Here is a 15,990-nt window from a genome sequence, read left to right on the forward strand (position 1 = left end):
GCGGAAGATGACCCATCTAAATGGTCGCTTCCTCAAGATCTCAAGTCGCTCCGACTTTCTTGCAAGTCTGTCTACCAGAAAAAGCTATTCAACACTGGGGTTGTCTACGGAAGAATGCTAGACCACCTCGAGGTGGATCTTACCTACAAATCCCTCAGCGTCCTGTTTCCGATCAGCAGCACGCCTTATTTCCGAGACCGACTCCACGAAATCACATTCGATGGGCCATACGCGATGGACTATAGCGGGGGAGTTGCAAAGCACTTCAAGCAGAATATGCGTACAGCTTGCATGTCGAGGATCTGGATGCCTTCGCGGACTCTTCCGAAGCTATCAACATCCTAACAGAAAGCTTCAAAAACTTAGCAAATTCAACTTCATTGCTAGTAGTCCATCTCTACGAAAAGACAACATACACCACCATCCTTACCGCACTCAAACTTGCGTCGTTCCCCCGCCAGATCCTACACATCGTATCTGAGCTAGACAACTTACGACAGCCGCCGCGACGATCGTTCACTAGTCCCAATAGCTGAGTCGCCGCATCTCGTCTCGTACATCGAGTACGAAGCTACTCCACATGCATATCGCGGGGACAGGGGGCCAGAACTGAGAATATGGGACGTGGTGCACAATGAGAATGGTCGTCACTACTCCGGCTACAAGTCCGTCACTCCTTCACTATCGAACCTAGACGCTAAGCTCTCGAGCTTGGAGAAGATCACATTCCGCGGATGCAATACTCTACCGCGACATCGACTATGTCACGGATGCGAGGATATGTGGGCCAGGCTCTTTGCGAGGAACACGTATGCGCATCCCACGCACTTAGAGTTGATCGACGGCCACGTGAGCGGAAGCCGCCTTCGAGGCTTCATCAAGCAACATGCTGGCACGCTACAACATGTCAAGTTTGACTTCGTATTCCTGACCGACGGTACATGCCACTCAATCGCGCAAGGCCAACAGAAATGTTCGAACCTCGACTATCTGAATCTGGGCCCGGATACTACCGTGGAGCGCTACATAGGCTCTTCTCGCCAGAAACACGCTGCACCACCTCTAGCAGTCAGCCTGCCAAGGGTATACAATATCTCTAGCCTTGAAAGCTCAACTAAGGTGCGAAACAATACTGCAGACATTGATATCATACTGCGTAATAAGAAGGATGTCGCACATTGGCTCGACGTGTTCTTAAGATACTTTACCACTGACAAGAGCGAGGTGGGCGACGGTTATGGGGCCGATGGCTGTGAACTCCTAGTTCAGCACGAGGCCCGTACTTTCCTTCTACCTGACCACAACGCGTGTACATCCGATTCTCATTCACGGGTGGAGATAGCTTTGGACAAGTATCTCGAAGCGGACAAAGGAGCATGAGCAGCATGCATGTATGCGCCTGTAGGTGAGATTATGATGGGTACTACCAAGGAAAGATGAGCTTGTCCTCATGCTGCGGTGTCTCGTGAATGCTTCAAGCATATCCTCTTCTACGTGTACTTGCAACACCACCAACACCAAGAATCGCCTCAAGAAGACCAAATCGCATACAATATCCAATCGCATTCATCATGTCCTCGTCCCTGCATAGAAAGCTATTTACAATCTCAATGTCAATATATACAAGAGCCTCGATCCACATGTCCCATCACCCGAAGCTCCACCAGCCTACACCACGACGACCACCTAACAGCTCGGCAGCGCCGACAGCTTGCCCTGAGCACCAGTGCAAGCAGAGTTAGTGTCGACCTTGCTGCTGCTTCCACTGCCCTTGTTAACACCCTTGTACTCCTGGCAGACCTTCTTTGTCGATCCGCAAGACCCACTGATGGAGGCTGTATCACCGAAGTTGGAGTTGATACCGATCAAATCAGAGGTAAGGCCAAAGGCGCGAACGTTCTCGACGATGACCTTGCGTGGCGACTTCTTGCTGTTGTCGGTGCAGTCGCCGCAGGAGCGGTAGAGTTTGCCTGCGTTGACAATGGTGTAGTTTTTGATGGTTACTGTGCCCGCGCCGCTGAGAGGGGTGTTAGTCTGGGTTGTGTGTGGGTGGAAGGGGGAGGGGAAACGTACTTGTGTTGGATGACTTTGTCGCTGGCTTGGGCGGCGCCTCCGCCTTGGATGAGGGCGTTGCCGGTGCCGAGGATAGAGATAGCATCTTCGCAGACGTCGCGGAACCAGACGTTGGTTAGGGTGCAGGAACCTGTGTTTATTGGATTTAGTTTCGTAGGTTTACAATATGAACGTAGAACATACCCAGGCAGTGGACACCCTCGAGCGCATTGGCACCGATGATGACGTTGGAGATGGACGCGCCGTTTTGGAGGATGAAGACGGCATTGCTGCTGCCAGTGTCCTCGTCTGAGTTGCAGGGCCGACCGCGGTCGAACTCCTTGTTGCCAAAGTTGACGCTGCCAGTGATGGTGCTGGGCTGAGGGAGCGACACGATGCTCCCCGAGCGAGTTGGGATGTTGAGGGTCTGCGCAGCTGCCATGCTGGCGACGAGGGAAAGAAGTGCGACTTGTGACAACATGATGGCAAGAAGTTCGTGCGTAAGTTGAACTTGAACTGAAAGAGCTGCTAGGTCTTGTGGAACTTCGCAGATGGGCTGAATAGTCAGGGAAGAGATGAGTGAGCTGCTGGCATACCCCTCGGAATACTCACTGCCTTTATACACATGTTCGATACCCACCTCTCCACGATAGCTGCATCGCCTACCAGATCTAGATACCGATGTAGCCCTCTACGGACGTCGTGAAATTGCTATGGGGTGGATGAGACCCTCGACTGTGGATCCAGTCCGAAGAGCCAAGACGCTGTAGTATTTGTGGAGAATGGTGGAGAATTGTCTTCCGCCGTGAAAAGTTGTGCTTGGCTAGGGGCTGAGGTTGTTGTACCCTTACCGGTGGCTAGAATGGTCATGCCCACCATCACAACCTCACTATTTTGATCTACACTGCATAACAAAATACGCCCTGGAGCGTTTTTGATTCGCGGAATTCTTTTTCAATCGTTTTTCCGTACGCCATGAGTCGAGAAAGTACAGTTGTGTGATGTCGAACAGTATCTATGACACAGGTGACGGTGTTTTGGCGTTACTGTATATTGGGGAAGACCTGGGGTACATTAGTGCAGCGCCATATGTCGGTAGAGAATTTTCCGCGGTGTTTGGAAGGATTCCTGGGCGTCGCGTTGACAATGACTTGGCGTTTCGAGAGGAAGATAGGCTAGGGATCTTGCGGAATACCAACTCAGGCTCTGGAGTCGATCTTGGTATGTATTGGATACGATCGAATCTCTCACGAGATGTTCCGTTCCATTCTGAGAACAGATCACCTTGGCGAAGATGTACTGTTGACCTGGTCATGCCTTCGTGCCGAAAAGAAGGAGTTAACACAATCTCTCACCGCTCACGTATCTTCCTTCGCTGGACTCAGGGTTTTGTCGAAAGGCACAAGGTCGAGGCTTATATCAGGATACCTCCGAATCCACACTTCCGGTCTTGCATATCTCCATGGTCCGTTCCCGCGACTCCCGCGAAGAACCACGATGGAATTGCCCACCGATGATTGGCAGTTGTTCATCAGTGAACGGCTCCTATCAGCGGAAGCACCCATCCAAGAACACTAGAACGTCTTAGATGGGGCGGCTGGCAGTAAGTACCCGATCCGACGGCTTTTGAGGACGGACATTGTCGCCGACCATGCCCAGGTGTGCTGTTCTACGGAAACTAACCACACCGTAACGGCTCCGTCCCGTACTTCCACCAACCGGCGCCATTCGAAGGACAGATCCATATTGCATAAGCCTGAATAGGCAATGCAAGTGCGGAATAGTTCCTGTGATGTGTTTCAGAATCGAATGCGGTAAACACGTGGAGATCGCGGCGCTAGGTCAACTTTGGCGGCGCGACTTGCCATGCTGATGAACGACATGCAATGAGTGTCTTCGTCATCCTAGACAGATTGGTGATATGCCATGGAGTGAATGTGATCAAAAACCACCAACGGTTGACCAGATTCAGAAAGCGAACGCATTACCTAGACGGATGTCCATCGGGACTAGCAGATGAGTAAAGTGGGCCGAAGTCTTGGCAGCGGAGGCCCACCGAAAAGTCTCGAGCAATTCAACACCTCTACACAATCAACGCGCTACACTGCCCACCGCCCAAAATGTCGTCCATGCGAAATGCCGTCCAGCGGCGCAACCACAAGGAGCGCGCGCAACCCGAAGAGCGCGCAAAATGGGGTCTCCTCGAGAAGCGCAAGGACTACAAGTTGCGCGCAGCTGACCACAAGCAGAAGCAGGCGAAGCTCAAGATCCTGAAGCAAAAGGCCCAGGACCGCAACCCCGATGAATTCTCCTTCAAAATGATGTCGTCCAAGGTGGACAAGTCGGGGAAGAGGGTAGCGGACCGGGGCAACAAGGCGCTCAGCATGGAGGTGGTCAAGCTGTTGAAGACACAGGATGCGGGATATATTCGCACTATGCTGCAACAGACGCGCAAAGAGAGGGAGGAGGTAGAGCAGAGGCTCATTATGGAGGAGCAGGGCGAAGTGCGTGCTGTAAGGGATGCAGCGAGGACGAAGCAGGGCAAGCACAGAGTCTTTGTGGACAACGAGGAGGAACAAGAGGAGTTTGAACCCGACACTTGGTTCGGGCGCGGCGAGGAAATTCCTGCGCGCAAAGACTCGCCTACATTTGGAGACCTACAAGACGAGCTATCGGAAGACGATGACGAAGCACCCATCCAACGGCCAAACACATTATCGAAGAAGCAGATAGAGGCACAAGAACAAGCACGGCGAGAAGCGAGGAAGTTCCGCAAGGACAGAGAGCGAGCACAAGAGCGCCACATAACAAGATTACGCGCACTCAAGAAGCGGGAGAGCGAACTCGTGGCTGCTGAAGAAGAGCTCGAACTCCAGCGCGCAAAGATGAACAACACCGTCGGTGGAGTCAATAAGAACGGTGTCAAGTTCAAGGTCAGAGAGCGCAAGCGCTGATACCTCATTCATTCATATACCCAAATAAATACACTACAGCCTCGCCGGCATCCTCATCGCGCCATCCAACCGCAAAACCGTCCCATTCAACATCTCATTCCCCACACATTCCACCACCAACCTCGCAAACTCTTCCGGCAGCCCCGCCCGCTTGGGGAACTCCATACTGTTCTCCAGACTCTTCTTCACCTTGTCGCTCATCATGCGCGTCATCGCGCTATCGAACATACTCGGCGCAATCGTCACAGCGCGAATACCATACTTTGACAGGTCGCGCGCCAGTGGCAGGGTAAGCGACGCAACAGCACCTTTCGACGCCGCATACGCTACCTGACCCATCTGTCCATCAAATGCAGCCGAAGACGCAATCATGATGATAACGCCGCGAGATCCATCGGGACTTGAAGGCGTGTTCGTCGTCATATGCGGCACCACCTGCCTAATCAAATCCAACGTCCCCCTCAAATTAATATTGAGCACAAAGTCAATACTCTCAATACTAAGCGGCTCATTCTTCTTGTCGATAATCAAGCCTGGCATTCCCACTCCTGCTCCTGCTACCACGCCTCCAATGTCCTTTCCTGTTTCTCTAACCCAGGCTACTGTGCCTTGGACTGCTGCTGCGATGGCGTCTGTGTCTGTGACGTCGGTCTCGAAGAACTTCGCGCGTGAGCCAAGCTCGGACACGATTTTGCTGCCGTTGGAGGCGTTGAGGTCGAGCAGTGAGACGTATGCGCCTGCGGAGTGCAGCGCGCGTGCGGTTGCGAGACCGAGGCCTGAGACGCCGCCGCTTATGAGGAAGGTGCGGTCTGCGACCTTCATTGTTTGGTTGTTTATGGGAGGGTGAGGGTTCAGATGGTTTGGTAGCTAGACGAATATAATGTTGCGGCTGTCAAGTCTCTAGCTGTGCTTATGCGTATGTGATGTAAAGTAGAAGCGCAACTGAAAGCGCATGTGAAGTCCAAACCAATAAAGCTATTCCCCAAACTCATGCCTCGGCTCACCCAGATCGGCAAACCATGCCCAGAACCTCCGACATGCCCGCTCCATATCCCTACCACCAGACCATGCCCCACTCCGAATAACATCAATCTTGCCAATCTCGAACCACATCACCGCCGGGAGTCCGCAACCCATTTACGGCAACACCCACCAACCACACGCTTCCTACATCGTCACTCGCTACCACCTCATTCGAAGCTACTGTACACGCACACAATCGCATCGGCACCACCTCACTCCAGCACATACTTCCCAGGCCATTGGGCAGGACAGTCCCAAATAGCCCACGATGGCAGACAAAGAAGACCGCATGATAATCGGCACAAACCGCACACCCACAAATCCGACACCGTTATCCGCGCCCCAAGAACAACAAGTCAAGGATCTATACTACAAGAACGTCCGCGCGAAATGCGCAAAGGAGATTGAAAGTACGTCTACCCACTGATCTACCTTCTTCCCCTCATCCCTCCAATGCCTCCCAGACTAACGCTCCACCTTAGCATTCGCCCAATGCGCCCTCGGCCGTACCTTCACCATGATTTACGCGTGCCGGCCCTCCCGCCTTGCCATGAACTCCTGCATGCTACAATACCAGAACCAAGACGAGCTCGACAAAGCGCGGTTAGAATGGTTTGCTCTGGCGGAAGAGAGGAGGCAAGCAAGGATAGAACATCAGAGGAGACTGGAGGATGCGAGGGAGAAACATAAGGAATGGTGGAATTTGGATGAGAGTGGGCGGACCCTGGGGAAGAAGGCGGAAACGGTCACTGAGGCGGGGCTGAGAAGGAAGGAAGAGAATAGGGTGGATGATAGGGGGGTTACTAGGGGTGGGGTTTATGGGTCAAGATGAGGAGTGCATGGGGCATGGTGAGGGACACCAGCGGAACACGCCCACTGGTATGGCGGCGCTCGTCGGCCTGTTGCGTGGATGGGGAATGGAGCGGATGTATATTGTATGATAACGTGTAAATACTCGCCCGCATTTCAACGAAGCGCGGCCTTTTGCGCAAAGTAAAGCTCAAGCTTTTTCCAGCTCTGGTATACCTCCCAGTCCATGACGCCGTTACAAATGCTCAAGTCCCCCCAAACGCCTTGTCCATCTCCATGTCCATCTCTCAGAAGCATGTCTGTCTCAACCATTATTCTCCCGGTTAATCCCCATAGCCTCCTCAAACTCATCGTCATCGACCTCCTCATCCTCCTCATCCATACCCCCCATATCCGTATCCTTGGCTTCAGTCTCAGCTGCAGCATTCGGTGCGGTCGTACCATTCACCGTGCCCACAGGCCCCCCACCAAATCCATCACCATCAACCTCCATATCCTCATCCTCACCCGCATCTTCAATCTCCTCCTCCCACGCACCCTTAACCCCCCATCCCACGCCCGTGAAACAATACCTCTCAGGCGGTAATCTGATGCCAAACTCCCGCTCTACACGCGGCAACGCAATGCGATTCCGCTCCTGTGCGACTTCGGACATGAAATCCTTGCCCAAAGACGTATTAAACGCACTAGCCGCGCGCGCTCCCACAGCTGTACGTAGCGCATTAAGCGAAACACCATCTTCACCGCTTCCATCAGCGTTCGCGCCGCGTTTCTTGCTACCGGAGGTGGTGGGTAGAGGCGGTTCGTAACTGATTGCATCGGATAGGATGGACGAGGTGTAGCGGTAAGCAAAGTCGAGGAGTTGGAGGGGGACGCGCTCGGTGTAGGCGTGCACGCCCATGTTGGCGAGGATGAGGTGGATGAGGCGCGCGTCGCGGGGTCGTTTCGAGGTGCCTGGGTCGGAGAGGGAATTTGGTGGGAAGGCGGGGTTCATGGGTGCGGCTGTGGATACGCCGTTGGATTGTTGCGATGGTTGCGCGGTTGGCTGTGAGGGTTGTTGTGTAGGTGGACTGAGTGTGGGCGCATTTGCGGTCGCGGGGGGCGTTGAGATGCCATTTTGCATGGTCTCTGCGGCGGGTGACGCCATAACGTATTGTTGGTGTGGGGAAAGAGTTGCGTGGAGGTGAGTGAGTGAAGGTCGCGCGTTGAAGTTGCGACCGACGCGAAGGCTTGGCACCTGCATGCGGCTCGAGTAGAATCTGGGGAAACGTCACGGGTCACACTAGTCAATTACGAGTGGAAAAGGATTAGACAGGATGAACATAGCACGCGGGCCAAGTGCTAGACCAAAATGATGAGAAAACAATATGTTTTGCTAACTACTACAGTACGCTGAATGCAAAGCTACATCCTCCCCTCACCAACCCCAAGCCCAACCGCATCTTCCTCATCCCCCGTCGCCTCACTAGCAATACTCTCATGCAAACTCGGCGTCTTATCCTTCCTCCCAATCTTCTTAATACTCCCCCAAACCCCCGTCCCACTCTTCGGCGTGCCGATTTGAGGACTATTGCCCACACTCTCCGTACTCTTGCCCAGGCCGAAAAACCCACTTGTGGAACCCTCCTCGTCGTGCTCATCGGGCGTGCTAGGAACATCAGATTTGCTAGACTTGGAGAAAAGCGCGTTCTTCTTGCCGAACGTGAGGAATTGGTTGGTGCTGCCTTTGCGAGTGAGCTTTTGCATGAAGGATTCTTTGCCGATGGAACCCGCAGCGTCGGAGGCCGTGTGGGATATGCTTCGTTCGAGGGACTCGCGGGGGGAGGCTTCTGAGGCGTCGGCCGTAGAAATAATAGAAGGAGTGTCGCGTGACATGCGGGAGTCGTGGGGAGAGGTTGTGTCTCGGGCGTCGCCGGCTTCAGAGGGTGTGGCGTGCTTGTCTTTGCGTGCTGCCTTTTCCGCTTTGTCGGCCTTGACCTTCTTTTCCTTTTCCTCTTTCTTCTCTGCCTTTTCGGCTCGCCGAGCTTCTTTCTCGGCGGCGCGCTTGGCTTTTTCTTCCTCGTTCTTCTTGCCGAGTTGGAACATAGTGAAGCTTGCTGCTGCGGGGTTTAGTTGCTTTGGTGGTGTTGGTGGAATAGGTGGGAGTGATGAAGTCGACGGCTGTGCTGGCATGTGGGAAGCAGATGACTGCGGTCGAGTACCGATTGGCGCTTGAGTAGGTGAGCGTGTGTTCGAAGGAAAGTCCAGAACATCATCGTGGATGTCGTCGTTGATCAGGTTCGCACTCGACGTGTGTTGCATCGAGGGTCGACGAGATCCCAGCCGTGACCATGAAGTGGTGTTGGTGTTGTTCACACTCCAGTCCACCCCCAGAGGGCTTGCCCGAGCACCAAAGGCGTCCACATTCCAGCCGAATCGTGTCTGGCTCTCAGTCGATGGACGCGGCAAAGCCATGCCCTCTCCCGAGTTTGTAGAGCCCTGACGCGGGGATTCCGGCCTTTGCATGCCTAGTATATTTCGTAGCCAGGGATCTTCACCACCCTTTGCGCTGCTGAACATATTGAACGGTCGTTTGCGTGTAGCCACGTGCTTCGGGCTGCTGAGTGACTCAACAGGCTGGGTTTTGGTGCGTATGAACGTGTCGTACCATGCGCCTTCGGAATGGCTACCGCGGCGGCGAGTGTTTCCCAGACCGTCAATGCCATGGTCCTGGCGAGGTAGTGACTGACTTTGTGACGGTTTCAGAGAGCCCAACGCTGGACCCTCATCGGAGAACGTCTTGCCGCGTGCTCTGTTCAGTCCAAAGAGTCCACCGAAACGACTGGCTTGGGGATTGATCTGGAAGGAACTGGATGTAGAGTGAATGGAGCGCCTGTCGTTGTCCATGTTATTGTCGTTACTGGGATAAAAGTTTAGTTCGCCGGCACTGTCTCGAGGACTTGCTAGAGCACTGGGCGAGCCACTCTGTGGGGAAGCTGGTGAGCTGGAGTTTTGCGTATAATTCATGGTTCCAGGGGCCCCAAGACCAGGTAGAACGTTCCTCATATTAGGTGAAGGATCCAACGAAGGAGCTTGGGGTGGACCTGGGTCGTCGTCCTCGTCTTCCGTCAAGCCTAAATCATCCCCAAATAGTCCCGCTGGAAGCAATGCGCCGGCTGTCGGACTCATTGGCGCACCACCGGTCAAACTCTCGAAGTCGGCCTGCGAGAAGGATGTGCTGTAATTCCGAGGGGGAGGCAATGCCATACCGTTGACTGGGTTGAAATAGGGCGTGGCGGTAGCGAATGAAGGTGATGAAGTCGTTGGAATACTATTGAACGGTGCTGAAGAAGTATGCACAAAGCCACCAGTAGCTTGAGCCAGAAGTCCTTCGCGCATGCTTAGCGGTCGCGCACGCTGACTGTTCCTCCTGACAGGCCCCATCTCTGGAACTGGCGGTCCCGAGAAGAGTTGTGGCTGGCTCAGGCGACGCTGTTGCATGTAGGTCAATCTGCCCGTGGCATCTTGATGGGCTCTCTCCGCCTCGGCGTATAGTGCCCAAGCCTGAGCATATTGCTGTTGTAAAAGACCCAGAGTCATCTTCCAGCGGTTGTCCTCTTCCTTCTCCGCATTGTCGGGACCGTCTGTGGCTTCGGCGCCTTCTTGACCTTCTTCCAGCTTCTGCCTCTCCTCTTCCAGAGCCTTGATGTGGATACCCTTCTCGCGGATGGCGTCCTCCAGAACCTTGTTCGCCTGGGTCTCGTCGGTGTACTTGTCTTTGAGGTCCTGGACGCGCTTTTCGGAGGCTGCCTGGTACTCGGTCTGCTCCTTCTTGATCTTCTCAGCCGTGTCGCGGAGTTCGCCAGCCTCCCTGGTCCACTTGGCAACATCATCCTTCAGCTTCTTGCGCTCGGCTTCTTTTTGACGTAGCACCCTCTCCTGCTGAGCGCGCCTAGTCTGGGCCGCGGCATTCTGACGCTCAAGACTAGCCACCTCCTTCCGCAGGTCGCGACTGGCGTCTTCCTTCTCTTTCAATGCCGCCTTCTTCTCGTCGCGCTTGTCCACCAAGATGGCCTTCTGAGTGACAAAATCCTGGTCCTCGTCCTGGATCTGGCGCTCCATGTCGTCCAACTCGCGTCTGAGGCCATCCAACTTCTCGGTCAATTGCCGGATAGAGTCTGGGCCTTCTGCCTCTTGCGCTGCCCTTCCTTGATCCTGCGTCTGCGATGCTGGCGAGATCTTCCTTCCGATATCTGGGCGTCGCATGCGGGAGGTGCTGTTGCTGTGTTCGCGGGTCATGGGCGGGGCAGCGACGGACGTGACGACATCGGCGAGGGTCTTGTTCGGGCGGATGACGGGCGTGGGGGTGTAGTCATTGTCGTCGCTGGCGAGGGGCGCATCTTTGGGCGGGTGGGGGCTGTAGAAGTCATCGGAGTCGGCGGGGAGGGTGCGCAGGCGGATGGGCACGCTGGGGGCTTGGAAGCTGGACGAGTTGAGCGTGACGATGCGGATGGTGTAGTGGCGGTCGGGCTGCAGGTTCTCGATGGTGATGGAGGATTCCTGGGGGGAGATGTCGCCAATGTCTATGCCGTTGATGCGGATTACGTATTTGAGGACAGAGGTGCGCTGGTCTGGCGGCTTCCAGTGCAGCAACACGCCATCGGCCTTGATGCCAGCGAGCGAGACGAGGGGCGCGACGGGGACTTCGAGGCCGAGGACTTGCACCAGCTTCTCGACGGGCTGCGTGAGGACCTGGTAGGCGCGGAAGGCGACCCTGCATGCGCCGTCAGTGTGTGCGCGTGTATTTCTGCTTTTCTACATTTCCTACCAGAAGAGCGCCGAGACTATGCACGCCGTGCGCAGCCAGCCCGACGACGAGAACAAGAGGGCCTCCATGTCATAGCGGGCGACATCGGGCGGCCAGTACAGCGACGAAGCGGGTTCGGAGAACATGGTGACAGGTGTCAGGCGTCTCCCACTTGCTTGTCGTATCTCGATGGGTGGGTGAAGTTTGCGCGGTGCCTGGCGGCGTCATGTGCAGCCACAACCGCCGCAAATGGCCGAAGCTACAGGGCATTTCGACGTCTTGGCTGCTCCACACCTGCACCTCCTCCGCATTCATCTTGCTCGTAGCAGCTAGCGGGGCAGGGTGGCTGTCGAAAAGTCGAGTTAGGCATCGTGTTGTTGAAATTATCATCGCGATACCTTCCATTGAGTATTGAATATCCGATAGCAAAGTGATGAGATAGCCCACATTCTACCACCTACGCGGCAGTGTGGTTGAGCCAGTGGCTGGCCCAACATATAAGCAGCACGCGAATGGTTCTCCAATGTGCTTGCTCCGTTCCAGCATGTGAAGATAGCATCTCGATTCTGCACCTTAGCCCATGCCGTATGCACGAAATCCCTCGCAACATGTACCATTCTGGAAATTCTTGCCGCGCACTCCGGCTCAGCGCATCACTTGATCTCGGCCTGACGTCCTCGGGCCCGTGATGCGCCCGCGAGCTCGGTGACCGCATAGCTCACCACTTGCCTAGGCACGTCAGCGCAAAAGTACTTTCACTCCTGCACATCCCTTCTTTCACGCTCAACGCTCGGCCGGTCGCTCCTCCCTCGGTGAAAGCAGCCCACTGACATGTGAAGAAAGAATGCAAACACGTTCTGACACATTTCCATCCGCCCTCGATCTGTAAAACACTTCTGACGTACATCCCCGACGCTCGCTACAAACCATACAAACCACTCGCACCACTTAGGCCGCGCAAGAGGCGCTGAGCCCATAGACAGCAACCATGAATTACGTGCGATCCATCACGGGCAGTGTGTCCAAGGGCTGGAACTCGATCAACCCCGCCACCCTCAGCGGCGCCATTGACACCATCGTCGTGGAGCACGAAGACGGCAGCCTGGCATGTTCGCCCTTCCACGTCCGCTTCGGCAAGTACCAGATCCTGCGCCCCTCGGACAAGAAGGTCGAGTTCCGCGTCAATGGCGAGCTGCAGGACTATTCCATGAAGCTGGGCGAGGGCGGCGAGGCCTTCTTCGTCTTCGAAACGACGCGCTCCATCCCCGCCGAGATGCAGACGTCGCCCATCGCATCGCCCGCCGCCAGCCCCGAGCAGAAGCCCATAGAGCTGCCCTCCGAGCGCGCCTTCGACGAGCCTGAGCCTTTCGACCTAGACGGTAGCGCTACAAGGAGACGAGGGCGCATGTCCATGTCGGTGCCTGCCTCAGACTATGCCGGGGCGGACTTCGGACGGCCAAAGTCGGGAGATTGGTCGGGCTTCCACATGCAGAGGGCAAGCACGGATGAGACGGTGCCTTCTGTAAAGGACGGGTTTGCCAAGACATTCGACGGTGAGGAATCACAGGACAAGGGGCCCGAGAGAGGGCCGCTACAGATCAGCAAGGAGGATGCGACGGCTTGGAACAGGTCGACGCGCTCAGCGAGTCCACCGCCTGTATCCTCTGCGGAAGCCCTTGCCCGCGCGATCAAGCTGTCCAAGAAGCTCTTTACCTCGAACATCCCGAACAAAGTCACCGAGACTGGCGACCTCGAACTGGACATGACAGGATACAAGAGCAGCGAAGAGGATGCCTTGCGCGCCGAGGTCATAGCCAGGCGCATTCTGTCGGATGAGCTCGCAGGAGACTACGACATCGGCGCGCTCATAGGCGCTGATGAGAACGGCAACCTCTGGATCTACAGCAGTGAGGAGGCCAAGGCAGCGGCCATGGCAAAGACCACGATGAACGTACTGAACGAGTCCGCTCTCCAATCGACTGATGCACTGTCAGACCCCGGCTACCAGAGCGACAGTGGCCGTAGCGATGACACTGCTCAGTTCCCCCTACGCAGAGACTCAGACAGTGCCCTGGGTTCCTCCGCGCCACATTCGCCCGAAGCCAGGAAATCCGAGCACAAGACATATGCAAAGACACTGCGCCTCACAAGCGAGCAGCTACGAGCACTCAACCTAAAACCCGGTGCGAACACCATGAGCTTTACCGTGAACCGCTCAAAATGCGAAGCCTACATGTTCTACTGGAAGCACGACGTGCCCATCGTCATCTCTGACATCGACGGCACCATCACCAAGTCCGACGCCCTCGGCCACGTGCTCAACATGATCGGCCGAGACTGGACACACCAAGGAGTAGCAAAACTCTACACCGACATCGTCAACAACGGCTACAACATCTTCTACTTGACAAGTCGGTCCGTCGGTCAAGCAGACACCACACGCGCGTACCTCAACGGCGTCGTTCAAGATAACTACCGCCTCCCCAAAGGCCCTGTCATAATGAGCCCCGACCGCACCATCGCAGCCCTCCGCCGCGAAATCTACCTCCGCAAACCCGAAGTATTCAAAATGGCGTGTCTACGCGACATCATGCAGCTCTTCGATAAGCCCGCCCACCAAACACCCTTTTACGCCGGTTTCGGCAACCGCTTCACTGATGCGCTGTCCTACCGCAGTGTCAACATCCCTTCCACACGCATCTTCACCATCAACTCTAACGCCGAAGTCAGTCTCGACGTCTTATCCCTCAATAGCTACAAAACGGGTTACGCGAGCATGCGCGAGATTGTTGATCATTTCTTCCCGCCAGTTGGTCTTCTTGTCCCGGCGGGTGGAGAGGCGTACACGGATTTCAACTACTGGCGCGACCAACCGCTCGATATCCAAGATTTCACTGATAGCGAGGATGAGGACGACGACGATCAGACAGAGGCGGCTAGTATACGCAGTGAAGACGAAGGCTCGGAGATTGGCGAGGATCTCGAGGCAAGCTATATGTCGAGGGAGAGCTTGGATGTCGATGCGGATGAGGCGGGTCTCGAGGATAGCATTATTGAGAGTGTGGAGGGGGGTGATTATCTTGAGGGCGAGGAGTACGTTGAGAGGAGGTATGATGAAGAGGAAGAGTATGCAGATGATGAGGAGGGTGATAGAACGGTGATTCAGGATGTTGTTCCGAGTATTGAGGGTGGGGGGGATACGGGTGTGGATACGAATGTAGAGCGTATGAGGGCGTTGGATGTTAAGGAGAGGAGTCCGACGCCGAGGGCTACGGCAAGGAGGTAGTTTTGTTGCTGGTCTGAGTCTTGTTGGTTTTTCGCATAGCATGGCATGGGGCGGCGTTGGGCGATAGCTGGTAAGGCACACTGGTGTTTGTAGAATCTCCTTGTCTTTTTACTTGTAACTGATTAGACGGTTTTGAGATTGGGCTTCAACATGCCTTTTCTAATATCTGTTAAGACTCGGTATCCCACGCGTTACTTTCAGTGGCTTCTATCGTCATTTCTTTACCACTGCCCATATGGTCTCTGATCGTCACTTCCTCACACGCTTGCGCCAATTAGGATGATACCCTTTTCTACCACGTAACGTGAATCACTTACGCCCTAGCTCAGGCTGCCGCTCCTGCACTCACCTTGCAAACCGGGTCCGGTGGAGATTATCGCCACCCGCGCCTGGACCTTTCCAACGTACTCGGCTCCTTCCTTCGAAGTCTTGTATAACTCCACCCCCAACAACTCCCATACACAACCCCCTCAACGACTCACGCTTCCAAATACCACTTATCACAAACTCAATGTCCTCGCTCGATTTCTAAACAACCAAACAAACTCAACTCTCCAACAGGATGAAGTCCCTCACTACCACCCTCGCCTTCGCGGCCGCTCTCTCCACTATCGTCATGTGCAGCGTCATCTCCGACGACACCACCTCTTCCCCCGACAACACAAGTCCACACTCCCTCCCACACCCTCTATCCCTGCTTTACTTCAGGGCCGAGGTTGACTCCACCCAGGACGTCCACACTATGACTACCTTCTGCAAGCGCTGCAGTGACGCTTATATCGATTGCGCCAATGTAAGTCCCTTCTCCCCATTTACTACGGATAGTTAGGTAAGGGGGGTTATTTCAACGCTGGTTTAGGTTGAGAGAAGTGTGCTAATGGTTAATGACAGAGCTGCAAACATACTTCTCGGTGCGAGATCATCTGCCAGGGCGTTCATATCGATGGCAAGTTGTGCAAGAAGACTTGCAGCTGGGGTCAGTAGCTGGCTTGTGTGGGAGAGAAGCGGTGGGTACGTGGTTTGATGGTGTCAATCTCGGGGTTTACAAACACATGCAAGGAAAGGCGGATGGACAAGCA

The 15,990-nt window shown here is 54.9% G+C and overlaps 7 protein-coding genes across 7 annotated transcripts; 3 read left to right on the forward strand and 4 right to left on the reverse strand.

The window, feature by feature from the left end:
- Nucleotides 1–1,533: 1,533 nt before the first annotated feature.
- On the reverse strand, nt 1,534–2,793 carry BKA58DRAFT_67021 (pectate lyase-domain-containing protein). Its single transcript, XM_046175695.1, has 3 exons — nt 2,257–2,793; nt 2,074–2,203; nt 1,534–2,017 (listed from the first exon to the last, which is right to left on the reverse strand). Exons 1-3 carry the CDS (start codon nt 2,531–2,533, stop codon nt 1,687–1,689), a joined length of 738 nt encoding a protein of 245 aa, XP_046020351.1. The 5' UTR covers nt 2,534–2,793; the 3' UTR covers nt 1,534–1,686.
- Nucleotides 2,794–4,136: 1,343 nt separating this feature from the next.
- On the forward strand, nt 4,137–5,023 carry BKA58DRAFT_67031 (U3 snoRNP-associated protein Utp11). The gene has a single exon (XM_046175696.1). It carries the CDS (start codon nt 4,173–4,175, stop codon nt 5,004–5,006), a length of 834 nt encoding a protein of 277 aa, XP_046020352.1. The 5' UTR covers nt 4,137–4,172; the 3' UTR covers nt 5,007–5,023.
- On the reverse strand, nt 5,024–5,966 carry BKA58DRAFT_67032 (3-hydroxyacyl-CoA dehydrogenase type-2). The gene has a single exon (XM_046175697.1). It carries the CDS (start codon nt 5,826–5,828, stop codon nt 5,040–5,042), a length of 789 nt encoding a protein of 262 aa, XP_046020353.1. The 5' UTR covers nt 5,829–5,966; the 3' UTR covers nt 5,024–5,039.
- Nucleotides 5,967–6,196: 230 nt separating this feature from the next.
- Nucleotides 6,197–7,002, forward strand: BKA58DRAFT_67045 (uncharacterized protein). Its single transcript, XM_046175698.1, has 2 exons — nt 6,197–6,439; nt 6,512–7,002. Exons 1-2 carry the CDS (start codon nt 6,298–6,300, stop codon nt 6,859–6,861), a joined length of 492 nt encoding a protein of 163 aa, XP_046020354.1. The 5' UTR covers nt 6,197–6,297; the 3' UTR covers nt 6,862–7,002.
- BKA58DRAFT_67048 (transcription initiation factor IID, 31kD subunit-domain-containing protein) lies at nt 6,969–8,042 on the reverse strand. Its single transcript, XM_046175699.1, has one exon. It carries the CDS (start codon nt 7,984–7,986, stop codon nt 7,144–7,146), a length of 843 nt encoding a protein of 280 aa, XP_046020355.1. The 5' UTR covers nt 7,987–8,042; the 3' UTR covers nt 6,969–7,143.
- Nucleotides 8,043–8,191: 149 nt separating this feature from the next.
- Nucleotides 8,192–12,188, reverse strand: BKA58DRAFT_348415 (uncharacterized protein). The gene is made up of 2 exons (XM_046168472.1): nt 11,647–12,188; nt 8,192–11,592 (listed from the first exon to the last, which is right to left on the reverse strand). The coding sequence occupies exons 1-2, from the start codon at nt 11,769–11,771 to the stop codon at nt 8,244–8,246; spliced, it is 3,474 nt and encodes a 1,157-aa protein (XP_046020356.1). The 5' UTR covers nt 11,772–12,188; the 3' UTR covers nt 8,192–8,243.
- A 239-nt stretch (nt 12,189–12,427) lies between these two features.
- Nucleotides 12,428–15,211, forward strand: BKA58DRAFT_67064 (nuclear elongation and deformation protein 1). Its single transcript, XM_046175700.1, has one exon. It carries the CDS (start codon nt 12,614–12,616, stop codon nt 14,909–14,911), a length of 2,298 nt encoding a protein of 765 aa, XP_046020357.1. The 5' UTR covers nt 12,428–12,613; the 3' UTR covers nt 14,912–15,211.
- Nucleotides 15,212–15,990: the final 779 nt, after the last annotated feature.

The sequence above is a fragment of the Alternaria rosae genome (genome assembly GCF_020736505.1).
Source record: "Alternaria rosae strain MPI-PUGE-AT-0040 chromosome Unknown BKA58scaffold_13, whole genome shotgun sequence".
Classification (NCBI taxonomy): Eukaryota; Fungi; Ascomycota; class Dothideomycetes; order Pleosporales; family Pleosporaceae; genus Alternaria; species Alternaria rosae.